This window comes from Oenanthe melanoleuca, chromosome Z, assembly GCF_029582105.1.
Source record: "Oenanthe melanoleuca isolate GR-GAL-2019-014 chromosome Z, OMel1.0, whole genome shotgun sequence".
In the NCBI taxonomy this organism is placed as follows: domain Eukaryota; kingdom Metazoa; phylum Chordata; class Aves; order Passeriformes; family Muscicapidae; genus Oenanthe; species Oenanthe melanoleuca.
The window spans coordinates 12144663-12157880 of record NC_079362.1 but is presented as its reverse complement, the minus strand read 5'-3'; the positions used below and the strand labels follow the sequence as shown (position 1 = coordinate 12157880).

At 40.0% G+C, this 13218-nt stretch overlaps 1 protein-coding gene across 3 annotated transcripts in view; it reads right to left on the bottom strand.

The window, feature by feature from the left end:
* Nucleotides 1–28: 28 nt before the first annotated feature.
* APBA1 (amyloid beta precursor protein binding family A member 1) overlaps nt 29–13218 on the bottom strand; it is a 79520-nt gene continuing 66330 nt past the window's right edge. For all 3 annotated transcript variants that reach the window (XM_056513998.1, XM_056514000.1, XM_056513999.1), the window contains 6 exons: nt 12741–12926; nt 9216–9395; nt 8215–8427; nt 3518–3637; nt 2746–2886; nt 29–1509 (listed from right to left, as the gene is read on the bottom strand). In XM_056513998.1, the coding sequence (XP_056369973.1) occupies nt 1438–1509; nt 2746–2886; nt 3518–3637; nt 8215–8427; nt 9216–9395; nt 12741–12926 (912 nt within the window). In that variant the 3' untranslated portion in view covers nt 29–1437. The remainder of the gene's footprint in view (nt 1510–2745; nt 2887–3517; nt 3638–8214; nt 8428–9215; nt 9396–12740; nt 12927–13218) is intronic.

Below are 13218 nucleotides of genomic sequence, written 5' to 3'. Positions count from 1 at the left end.
AAAAAAAGTAACTACAGAGAATGTAGAATTCTCTCACTAGGAAGAAAAGACACTGCTGCTTTTTTATTTTGAACCCTCTTAAAAAAGCCAAAGAACCCAACCCAGCCCCCTTTTCCCCTTTAGTCTCTAGCATGCAACTTAGAGGCTAATCAAATACAAGATTTCATACATCCCTACAGTTAATCATCTTCATACAAGTGCATATAGTACACACATATCTCTTGTAAGTGCCATACATATGGGAAAAAAATCACAAGCTAAATTATATAACAAAATAAATAAGTTTATTCCTGCCTCATCCTTTCCACTGTTACCTATATCATGAACTAAACAGGAAGTCAATAAAGTTAGACAGGTCTTTGGACAAAAATATATGTTAAGACTGGCTCAGAGAACAAAATTACTTAGAATAGTCTGCAGATCTCTTATATTCAAACTTCATAAATAGGAAGCACAATTTTAAAAATGTCTATATACACTGGCACACATGGCTATGTGCACCAAAACTGGAATTAAGAGCCTAGAAAAAGTGTAGCTATTCAGCAGATCCCCTCGTTATTTTTCTTGCGGATATTTAAAGATCCTACCCCCACTTCTTTAATGTCTAAAATAAAGAAGGGACTATAAAAGATAAAGCAGAAGAAAACCAGGAGATAGAAACCTGGGGGCAGAGAGGGGGAGGCAGCTGTAAAAAATGCCTCCCAAATTTCTTAGTGTAAGTAATGCAAGAATAACATGTTTTGGGAATTTATGGAGTATCTTTTGGAGTCCTACTATGATGAAGAACTGATGACAGAGGGGAATTAAAAGGTATGTATTTGGACAATTCATTTTACAACAGCAGCACTACTGAGTCTTCAGAAACAGGCAATTTTTCCTGAGGGCAAAACAATCCTTTTGGTATTCTACTTTCCCCATGGACACAAACCTTTAGTACTGAGCTTGGTGCCTGTGGGAAATCAGGCAAGAAAAGCAAAGTCACAGGCAAGCTATCCAAGAGAAGACTTTGTACCCTACACTTCTATCTGTTTGGTAAAGTCATCTTTCATTCAGCAACATTTAATTTACTCAGTTTGTAAAATTACAGCCACAGAAATAAAACTGATTATGTAGCATGAAACAGAGCTATCTGTGAATACTGCTGGAACCTATGCTGCTGTTATTTTCCTGTTTTGCATGTGGAGCTGTATGAAGTTTCACTTGTAAAAAGATGCAACAAAAATAGTTCCATAGATATATCTTGCCCCTTACCAAAATGCAGGAAAATGGTGGGAAGAAGAAAAAGGGATGAAGAAGTGAGCAACAGCGTATTTGTGTCCAAGAAGGGGGGAGAGAAAAAGAAATGTCTTTGCAGACACAGAAATGCAGCACTAGAGAGACAAGCACTAATGAGGAAAAAACATCTTCCATGCACACTGTGGCGGTGAGGTGTCAGCTTCAGATGTAAACTGGTTGCTCTTGTGCAGTCAACAGTCTGTACATGGCAGCTGGCATAGTCTTCATATGGATCTAGAGGAAATAAGCCAAGTTAATTGATGCTGCTAAACATGCATACCTCATGTGAAGGACCCCGATAAGGTCATACAAGGCAGAAAAAAAGGAAAAACTTGAGAGTTTTCATACCCTTATTAAAGTATTGCAGATGATGATTTTATGAAACAGTATGTTTCGTATTGATGAACTATCTAAAATTGTGGACACTTCATATTTTCAAGGTACAGTTCTTCTAAAGCATATAACTATAGGGCAAATAATGAAAGAAATGGCGTGGAGGCTTGCTCTCACCTCAGCTTTTGGATTTGATTAGCAGCAGAGGTAGAACCACAGAATTATGGAACAGTTTGAACTGGAAGGGACTTTTCAAGATCATGTAGTCCAAACTGCCCTGTTGCAGGTATCTACATTTTTCACTGGAACAGGTTGCTTAGAGCCCCATCCAACCTGGCCTTGAACACTTCCAGGGACGAGGATCCACAGTTTCTCTGGACAGCCTGATCCACTGGCTCACCAACCTTACAGTGAAGGATTTCTTCCTATGCCAAATCTAAACCTACGCTTCTTTCAGTTTAAAACCATTGCCTATTGTTTGGCACTGGAGATCCTGGTAAAAGTCTCTCTCTGCTTCTCTTAGAAGCCCCCTTCATACATTGAAAGGCTGCTGTCAGGTCTCCTTGGAGCCTTCTCCAAGCTCAACAACCAAACCTCTCTCAGCTTTTTCTCACAGGGGAGAGGTTTGACCCTTTTCATGGCCTTCATCTGTATCTGCTCAAGTGAGTTCATGCCTTGTTTATGCTGAGGGCCCCAGAATTGCACAGCACTCCAGGCAGGGTCTCACAAAAGCAGAATACAGAGGGAAAATCACCTCCCTGTTGGCCATGCTATTTTTGATGCAGCCCAGGATATAGTTGGCTTTTAGGGCTGCTGTTCTCAATCCCTTCAGCCCTCTCTGTTGAGAGACTGCCCAGATGCAGATGCAGGACCTTGCACTTGGTCTTTGAATTTCACAATGATTACATGGGCCACTTTTATGGCTTGCTCAGGTCCCTCCAATGGCATCCCTTTCCTTAAGCACCACTGATCTTGATGCCACCTTCAAACCTGCTGAGAGTGCAACTCAATCCCACGATTCACCGATGAAGACACGACAGAGTGCTGGTCCCAGTACAGTCCCTTGAAGTACACTGCTTATTACTGGTAACAGCAATAAACTGTGCTATACTGCCTAGACATATTGCTGATTCTTACCTCACCAACAGCATTTGAGAGGATGTGAACGATTTTCTCATGGGGTGTTGCTACAACGCTCTGCCCATTGATTTCAATGATCCGATGGCCAACACGCACACCTCCTCGCTCTGCTATGCCTCCTCTCATAAGGCTACAGATCTGGAAGGGACAGGACAAATTTATCATGGGCTGGGTAAGGAACAGACACTTTTACCCATTTTTTGCCTGTAAGATATGAATCAACACTTAAAAACAGACTTGAAACAAAAATTCTAAGATGCAATCAAGCGTTGACTCAAGTAGGTAATGGATATTCTCTTCCAAGAGTAGAACTGTCAGAAAAGGCTGTTTGTGTTGTACATAACATGTCCTGTGGTTTGGAAATCTATGAATGTATGAAGGACCTCAATTTAACAATGTTCATTAAGCAGATGCCTTACAACAAAAAAGATCAAGAATGGGCTTCTTCTGAGATCATGCAATGGCTTGGTTAAGGACATGTATGATGTATGCTAAAAGCAGACTCTTCCACACATTTTTGTTTTGTTAAGCTGAAACAACTTTTTTATTCCTCTGGCTGACTTTAAAGTTGTGAAGTAAGTAGAATCAAAGAAAAAAATAATTCTTATTAACACAACTTTTATATCTCACACTTCACAAATGCAAAATCCTTCTTGCAGTATGGGAGAAAATAACAGCTTCCCTCTTCTAACACTGAAACTTACCCACAAATGGAGAGGAAGTTTCATGTATGATAAAGCTTCATCAGAAAACTGTGGAAGCTACTTACAATCCCATTCTGCACACTGAAGCCCAACTGATATCTGAGGTCCGGTCTTCTGATCAAGACTGTGGTTACTGGAGGACATCTAACTATGTTCAGTTTAACCCGGGCCTGGTTTTTCAAACCCTGAAAAAAACCAACCAATTGAGAGTTAAACATGTAACATGAGAGAAGAAAAAAAGGTGTTTAAAAAATGACATGGGAGCAGCCTTGAACAAATAGATCTTTGTATGCATTGTACCAGAATCTGATCACTGAATGCCAGACAAAAGCATCAGAATATTCAGTGAGATGAGTGATATAACATCAAGTTTTTCTTGCCAAGAATCTGGCACAGTTCTTCTAGGAAAACTCAATTCCTGTTGGCAGTTTCTTCATTTGAAATAATGCATAAAAGGAATATTAAACAGGTCTATGCAGCGCACAAAAAAAGTCAATTATTTTTATGTTAAGTAGCTAAGTTACAAAATGGTTGCATCCCTAATGAAATATACTAAATTCTGTTAAGCAAATAGCAGGTCCTCCTTGTATCATCCTTGTATAAGCAGTGCTCATAATTTCCATTATTCATAGAACCACAAGATGGGTAAGGTTGGAAGGGAGCACAGAGGGTCATCTGGTCCAACCTCCCTGCTCAAGTAGGGTCATGCCAGAGCACATGGCACAAGACTGTGTCCAGATGGTTCCTGAATATTTCCAGTGAGGGAGGCTCCACAGCCTCCCTGGGCAATCTGTTCCAGTGCACGGTCACCTATACTAATTATTCCTTTATGTTCTTATGGAACTTCCTGTGCATCAATTTCTGCCCTTTGTCTCTGTCCTGCTGCTCAGCACCACCAAGCAGTGCCTGGCTCCCTCCTCTTGGAAATTATCATGAGTGATTTTTGAAATGCTTAAGTCACACAAAATATTAGCCACAAATCCATACATAAATAAAATCCACATAAAGAACAAAATGCTTTCTAAAAAAATACAGCAACTTTCAGCTCGCTTAATTAAACACTCGCCAATTGCAGTATCTGCTTCTGAATTCCTTTTGTATGTGCAGTTGAAATCTAGGTCCCACTGCAATCAAGGTATCAGACACTGACTTCAAACAACTCTAGAAAGTAGTTCCTACTAAGGTAAGGTAATACACTGAAGTCTCTACATACAGTTTACTGCTGCTGATTCTGTTGAGCTTCAGATTCAGCAGTGACTTGAGTAACTAAACCAGCATCCTGGCATGATGAACTATCTTGAAGTCTGTTTTCTTGTCAGTGCCTTAAACTGGATGTAAGCAACATTAGGTGCAAACACCTGCCCTCACTGACACAGAGTGCTGAGCCCAGCTTGGCTCATGTTTGAAAGTGGCTGCAAGACAACAGGTGTATGAACAAAAAATGAGAAAGCTCATGGCTGTGGGAACAGCCTGTACTTCACACCCAGGAGAGGGAAGGTCTGAACTTCACCCCTTCCATGACTATGGACTCCTAGTGAGGAATCAGCAGTGCACTTCACATGGTCAAGGGCCATTCACTTTCTTCTATAGGCAGGTCTTGACAACACCACACACTGTAGATGACAGGGACCTCTCAACCTGAACTACGCTGTGGGCATGATGTTTAAGGAAAAGTCTAAGGAGCTTTCGCCTCAGTGTTCTAATCCTGAAAGGCAGGAGCTATGCAGAGTATGGGGATGCCCATTTCTATGAGGAATTTAAGTGTCTAACTTCAGTCATCTGAATTCACTCAGAGCACATGCCCAGAACAGACTTGATATCATCATGCTCTTAAATCCCTGATGTATGTCCAAATTACTTACATGTATTCTTTGGGGGAAAAAAAATAACGTGGTACCTAACAAAAATTATTTTAATTTTAAAGAAAGTGCATATATTTCAGAAGTAGCTAATCTTCAGTAGTATACAGACTGGTAACATAAACTGATCAGAAACAAAAAAAATGCATATTTTGACTGCCTTTCTTTGTTTATCTAGTTCCTGAGTACAGTTCTGATAGTAGCCAGCACCAGATGCTTCTGAAAAAGACAGAAGTAGCATAATCCTATTAGGGAATAGCTACAACACATGGAAAGCTTCTTCCAAGCTCTGTCAGTTTGCAATTGGTTTATGGTAAATTAGGAGCAGAGATTACATCCATAATACTGAATTATCTTGTTTGAAGTGCTTGTGACATATGTTTATCCACATAATATTATCTTTTCATAGGCATACTTCCAGCATACTAAGGAAATCAGAAATTTGGGATATTTCTACCACATTTAATGATCTGCACATAGATCATCCATATACATGCTTGTTTCCAAAAGTGCTATATGAATAACTCCAGATGTGTGGTTATGAAGATCTGCAAACATACAGATTATCTTCTCTTTAGAAAGACAAAAAAAAAAAAAAAAAAAAAAAAGACTGGCAATAACTACCAGAGAAGAAGATAAAAACCTGCAGAAGCTGGAAACGCAAAGCTGGCTGCTTCTGTATTGAGAAAAGTACTGATGAGCAAAATAAAATCTCCATCTGAATAGGGGAAGTATAACTTATCACAGTTTTAGAAATAAAAATTACGTGGGATAGGAAGCAATCACAAAAAGAGCCTAAATTTGCAGGGAGCTTCGTTTCGATGATGTTGGCACAAAGACCTTTAATGTGATTTTTTTATTATTATTCCTTTCTTTACAGTTTAAGATTGTTTTTGTCATATTTTCAGTATGTCACACAGGCTATCATTTCTACTCACTGAATCTAAAATGACTGGCTTGGTGACTTATGCATCTATTACTTATCAGAACCCAATATTAATATTTTGGGAAGCTTGAACAGGAAGTCTTTGTAACAAACATCTTAGTTAAGAGATCCATGAAGAAAAAAAAAAAGACTATGCAATTTTTTTAACTTGGCAAATTTATCTTGTATTTGGAAAATTTATTGCGCAATTAAAAAAATACAAAGTGCAAGAAAAAAAGTTACATAATACAACTTGTTACCAAAAAGTTGCCTAAATGAGTAAGTCTAACAAGCTTTGCACTGTCACACAATTTCATAACAGCTAGAAGAAAGCTCTTCCAATTAAAATATCCCATTCATGCAAATGAAGAGAAGCATCAAGTAAGAGAAGCACTTTCAAATAACTTGGACAAAGATGCCACTGACGGTAAGCCTTTAAGCCAAAGTTTTAAAGCTTTAAAATAGGTATAAACAAACAAGCACAAAAGCATTTACTCTATTTCATCCAAATGTTAAGAGGTAAGTAGTAAGCTAGTAAGGCTTATGACAATACTAGGCACCTGTGCCTCCATTTGTGATAAAAAATTTATAGTGTGTATCTGGTAATATCTTCCTTCTGCACAAAATACTCCCTTATGAACTTGTGCATAGAACCCTAGTACACAAGCAAATAGCACAGCACTCTGGAATGGCACTGGAAGTTGTCAATATGGACTTCATCAAGACTTTTGATGCTATCTCTCAAGATAACCTCATACCCAAGCTCAGGAAGTGAGGTGGATTGAGAACTGGCTGAATGGCAGAGCTTGGAGGGTTGGGATCGGTGCTACAGTTCTATTTGGATGCCTGTATCTAGCAGTGTCCCTCAAGGTTCAACACTGGGCCCAATCTCTGTACTTCTCTTTGTATCAGAGATGGAGTGCCTCCTGAGCAAGTTCACTGATGACACAAAAGCTGGGAGGAGTGGCCGATACCCAAGTGCTGTGCAACCCTTCAGAAGGACAACTTTGACAAGCAGGAGGGGCATGCAGAAAGGAACTTTCTGAAATTCAACAAGGGCAAATGCAGGATCCTTCACCTGGGGAGAAATAACCCTAGGCCCCAGCACAAGCTGTCCATGAGCCAGCAGTGCTCTTGTAGCCAAGAAAGCCGATGCTATCCTGGGGTACATCAAGAGGAGCACTGCCAGCAGCTCCAGGGAGCTGATCCTGCCCCTCTGCTCAGCCCTGGTGAGGCACATCTGGAGTGCTGTGTCCAGCTCTGGGCTCCTCAGCACTGCAGGGACATAGAGCTCCTGGAGGAGGCAGGTTCTGTTGAGGGCTATCATTAGGGGAACTAGAGCACTTCACTTAGGAAGTATAGGTTGACAGTTGGAACCAATGAACTCAGGGGGCTTTTCCAACCCAAAAAATGCCACAGTTCCGTGAAAGGCTGAGGGAGCTGGCCCCGTTCAGCATTGAGAACAGACAACTGAGAGGAAACCTCATAAATGTGTATAAGTATCTGAGGGGAGAATGTCAAAGGGATACAGTCAGACTCTTTTTAGTGGTGCTGAGCAATAGATTGAAAAGGGCCAACACTGGAATGCAGGAAGTTCCACCTGAACATGAGAAACAATTTTTTTCCTGTGAGGAAGACTGAGCATAGGAACAGATTTTCAGAGAAGTTTTGGACTCCCCTTCTCTGGAGATACTCAAAAGCCATCAATACACAATCTTGAGTAAGATGCTCTAGACAAACCTGCTGGAGGCAGGGAGGTTGGATTAGACTACTTCCAGGCATCCCAACCTTACCCATTCTGTGGTCCTGTGTGGAGTCAAAAAATTGGTGTGGCATAATTCAGACTGTTCTTTGAGATCATGAAATGGAAAGTGCTATGCAAAAGTTCGGTAAGAACTTACTTCAGAGTTTTATACCTTCTGCTCTTCAATTATGTCATTGTTTTAAAATGTGTAGCTTCCAGAAACATTTTCCCTACCTTTATAATGCTCTGACATGTTGAGAGTGGTAAACCAACCAAGCTGGTCCCATTGATTGACATGATCTGGTCCCCTATGTTCAGCTTCCCGGACTTCTCTGCCGGTCCTCCATGCATCATGTTGGCTATGATAACTGTAGGCAAAATGGACCCCCAGCCAGACTCCACAATCACCACACCTAGGATTTCTCCCTTTTGCTTTTCAATGTAAACCTGTATAGTAAGAAAAAGTGTTTAAAAAAAGTTTCTTTTGCACCCATGGATCTAATATCATCCCCCTCAAACATTCACGAAACCAACAAATATATCCCTCTTCTTTGCAACCTGCCTTCCTAATTCAAAGGCAGAACAAGATAGGGTACATGTTTTACTACCCTTCATTTGTATTCAAACATTAAATGATACACAGTACAGACATAGTGCAAAATACCCCTCAGAAGTAATTTCTGTATATGAGCAGAAGAAATTACAATGAAAGAAACCTGGGTGCCATGGGCTTTGGTGGACAAAGCTAAGTAAGAAGAGATTGCAAGAGTTTACAACTTTGCATTGGAAAAACATTACCTGTGTGCTCCAGCTGCACACTGGTTCATTTTTATTAAGCAAGCTGCAAAGCCTTCTGGCACATATAGTTATTTAAAACCTGGAATCAGTCATGTTCATAAATATGAGTGCTTCTATAAATTACATGTTGTTTACCATGATTTTAAAAACTGTATTGATCTGTTAATCTGCTTTAAGTACAGTTTCAAATATGTCTGAGAATTATTTGGTAAAAATAACAGAAACAGATGGTAAGTCAGTTGACTGCTGATAAATTTATGGTTCACTGTTTGCCTTTGAAACAGTGATGACAGGGTGTCCTATTAGGGAGGATATTCTAGACCAACTGAGATAATTCATAGGAAGTATTAATGGTTTTTTAATTTCTGCCAACACAGGCCTGCAACTGATAAAGAGCAGCTGAATACTTGTGGGGGGGAAAAAAAAAAGAGACATACATCTTTGCAATTTTCAGATTTGGAGAAGTGAATCAGATCATCATTGTACATGTCCTGGGTATTAAGCAAGTCGCTGTATTCCTTCTGGCTAAGGTCTTCTGGGTTGATTCCATTTGCCCTCAGAAATTCTTGATAGGCCACACTAAATGCTTGACCTATGGACTGTGCAATCAGCTGTGCCTGTGGCAGTTACCAAAGAAGGGAAAAGAAAAAAGAAAAACGTTAAACATTCTGATGATCATGTCCACCGACACTTCCTGCTACAATCACACTGCAAAATGGATCACCAAGTTGATGAACCTACAAGTTACTGCAATCCAGTCTAAAAAATATTTGTGCCTTACAAATTAATTTTAAAGACCCACCAAATGTGAACACATTCAGCTCTGCCATGAATCTAATTCAGTAAGCAATTATAAAATACAAATATGAGAAAGACATCCTTTCAGAGGTAAGAACTGCTAACGTAAGTATAAAGGTAGAGCCACTGCAGTGACTGTGGCAAGCACGTACAATTCCTCCCACACATGCTGCTCCCAGATGGCTCTCCCAATGTCTACTAGGAAACACACAACCACATTTAGAAGTGTATGTCAAATTTTTCTTATCATCCTTTAGAACACTGAGAGTGACTACTCCTACCTCAGCCTCAGACAAAAAAGAAAAAAGCAGCAACTAGTGACTAAATGAAGCCCTTGAAGTAATTGCAAATGGTCATAAGCATCTCCTTCTTCACCCTGCTACCACCTTCAGACTCTATCCTCTACATTAATTTCCCTCCCTCGAACTCACATGATCTTGCCAGTTGTCTGCCCCTTTCCTACTGTTTCTGTCCTTCTTAGGCACTCTCTTGCACCTGCAGCTTCCCACAATCTGATCTGCATCCAAAGCCACCAAATGCACCACTCACTACACTGCATTGCTCCCACTGAGAGCTGTTTTACAGCTGCAGCCTGGGAGAGAAACTGGGCAGCAGCCAGATGCAAGGAAAGCTCTGTGTGCCAAGCAAGGCCAGAGGGACGCCTGCCTTCGACAAAGTATTTATGGTTAGGCAAGTAATAGGCAGGAGAGGAAATCACAGCATGGTGCAGAGCACTGCTGTGGAGCAACTCCTGCAGTGAGTGCTGTGTAGTGCACGGGAGGTGGCTGTGATGTGCACCGGAACACAGTGCTGGCCACGGCAAAGGCAGGGAAGGAAATGGAGAGCTCCACAGCTGACAGTAGAGGCCTGGCACAGTGCTGGTAATGAATGAATGCTGTCAGGTGTACTTTTATACTGTTTGATGGCCATATTTAAAGTCCAGTTTGGTCCCTAATAAAAAAAAGATTCCCACTGCTGAAATAAAAATGGTATTGTATCTTAAACAGCTCAAACTAGCACTAAACCTGCTGATGAGAATAGCATGATTGCTGGTGCTGAGAAGACCAAGATGTGAACTGGTAGAGTATTACCAAAGCTAAGACCAACCTACTTTTGACAGCAAGAACAAGACAGCAAGAAAATGGGAAAATGGGAAAACTGCATCTCCATAACTCAGTAACCTAAGAGAAGAGTGTAGTTTTTACATTCATACACATGTATCTTCCCTTCAGGAAGAAATCAGCTCCCACTTAAACATCTGGCATTTGGACACATCACTAAGGTTCAACTCATTTAAAGGAACACCTCTAAATACAGTTGAACATCTGATGCTGTCCTCCTTAGACAAAGACTCATCCAAGCAGAGACATGTTCTGGCCAACACCCACTGGCAGGCTTGCAGCTTCTGTTTCACTTACTGTGTAGATTCTGTAAAGTACCCAGCTGCTCCAGGAGAAGAAAATACAAGTTTTGTAATACAAACAGGATGTATTACTTCACTGCAGGTACAAAATCTTTGAAGCTGCCATTTCCTTGCTGCTAACAAGGTGCTAGAGTGCTTCCATTCTGATTGTTAGTCACTTCAGTATCTGAGATACATTTTGCAAGTTACCTGTGAGCTAAAGAGCATGACTAAGGAGAAATGATGTAATCAGCAGTTTCTCAGCTTATTTTCCCCATCAATGAGCAATGCTTTTATTGGATCTACACACATTTTACAGGCCAATTGGATCTACAGGCATAGAGAGGATCACACATGACACAAATACAGGCTGATCCAAACAAACCATAGATGGGGAAGCTCAAATTTTAGCTAGCTAAAGTCTTAACAGCAGCCTAGGAAACAGATCCAGAAAGTATGGATCATGCAAGGGGTCAGACTACCCCATGGTGAAGGAAAATAAGCCCCAGACTCTGGCACCTGACAGTTTGATTTCCACTTTTTCAACTGGCTATTAAAAGAGCAAGCAGTGTCCAAACTTGTGACTAGAAACACAGGAACAGCAGCCTCAAAGTGGGTAGCATGTCAAATGATATTAAGCAAAAAATGCACTGCTTACTCTATTTCACACCAGATTCTTAAAAGGCTTTGCAAAACAGGTTTACATGCTATTATGTGGAAATAATCCATAATTTTTATGTCAATTTTGATCCAGGAATACTTATATCAGTGCTCGTCCTTACTTTTCAACTTCAGCGGTGGGTCATGTGTATACATTCCTGTGCAATTGGATAATATATTCAGACACTGGTTTATGTAATGACACTGATTACATAAAATAAAATCATTACATAAAATCAGCTCCTTATTCAAGACAACCTGGCCATCTCAAAGTCCTCACTGTTCACTGTAGATTGGAAGATATGTGAGTATTTTATAAGGAACCAGTATTTTCATTTACTTTTCTTTGAGTATGTTAATTTCCCAAATTATTAGGGCTAACTTGACTATGATCCTAAAAACTACATATCTATATACTACATATCATAACCACTTCAACCTGAAAAGTTTGATTTCACTTTTAAGTTACTGAAAGTTACTTTTTAAAAGTGCATAAAATCAGCAAGTTATACACATTGATTGTGAATATGAGAGATCAAGTCCTGTGTACGGCAACTTAGTTCTGTGTAAAGTAACTTAACTGTGCTATAGATTAAAATTTAGTCATTCATGTCTCTATTCAGCATATTTTGGGATTGCTGAAATTACAAACATTCTTTGCTGGCTTTTTGATACGATGACAGCAACTACAGCCCCAACACAAACCTCCTAAAAACCAAAAAATCACCTTTCTGGTATGTATCAATGATTGATCCTCAATGCAAGACTTGAGATTAGAATTTCCTTGAGAAAATAAGTGATAGATTTTTCCTCTCTTATGCAAAATTTGATCTGGTATTTGTAACGTGCAGCGACTGGACCCTCCTATCACTGTTACTAGAAGGTACTCAAGAAATTTTACAACGGTAAGCATTTCTATAAACAGCAATTTCCTGTGATTTGTCAGATTCAAATATACAAATGACAGGCAAGTTCCTCTGCTTAGAAGAAATATTAGTTGCAGTTAAAAAGCAAACAGGACCGCTCACAACGGACTTTGGGCGCACCAAAATGTGCTTACTTTTTCACTCCTAGAAAATTACAAGACAATGTAATTGCTTACATCCTCAGACTCAAAGACATGACAAATCATTTTGTACTGTCTCTTTCCGTCCTGAGAGGGGTGAGATGCTTCCACATTATCCTGGGAGTTGGAGCGTGGCATTCGCCTACGAGCCATCAAAACAACTATATTTCCTATATCAGCAATGTAAGAAATGGTCCGCAGGGGATGATCCATCATGGTTTCCTGGGGAATAAGAAAAACAACATAAGCAACTGCTTCAACTAAGTTCTTATTGCATATCTAGTACTATCAAAACACACAAATATCTGTAAGATCTCTGCTAAGTGAAGTCTGTAATACCTCTCATGCATGAGGGGAGATCTCTACAGAAACCAAGAGTTTCACTTTCCAAAAATAAAACAAAGAGAAAGTTTTATAGGGTTTTTTTTCCTATGGAAAAACACATCAAGACCTCAATTGCAGAACCTGCATATGTTGGGCATGTATGTATAGAGGACTATGAACAAATTATTGC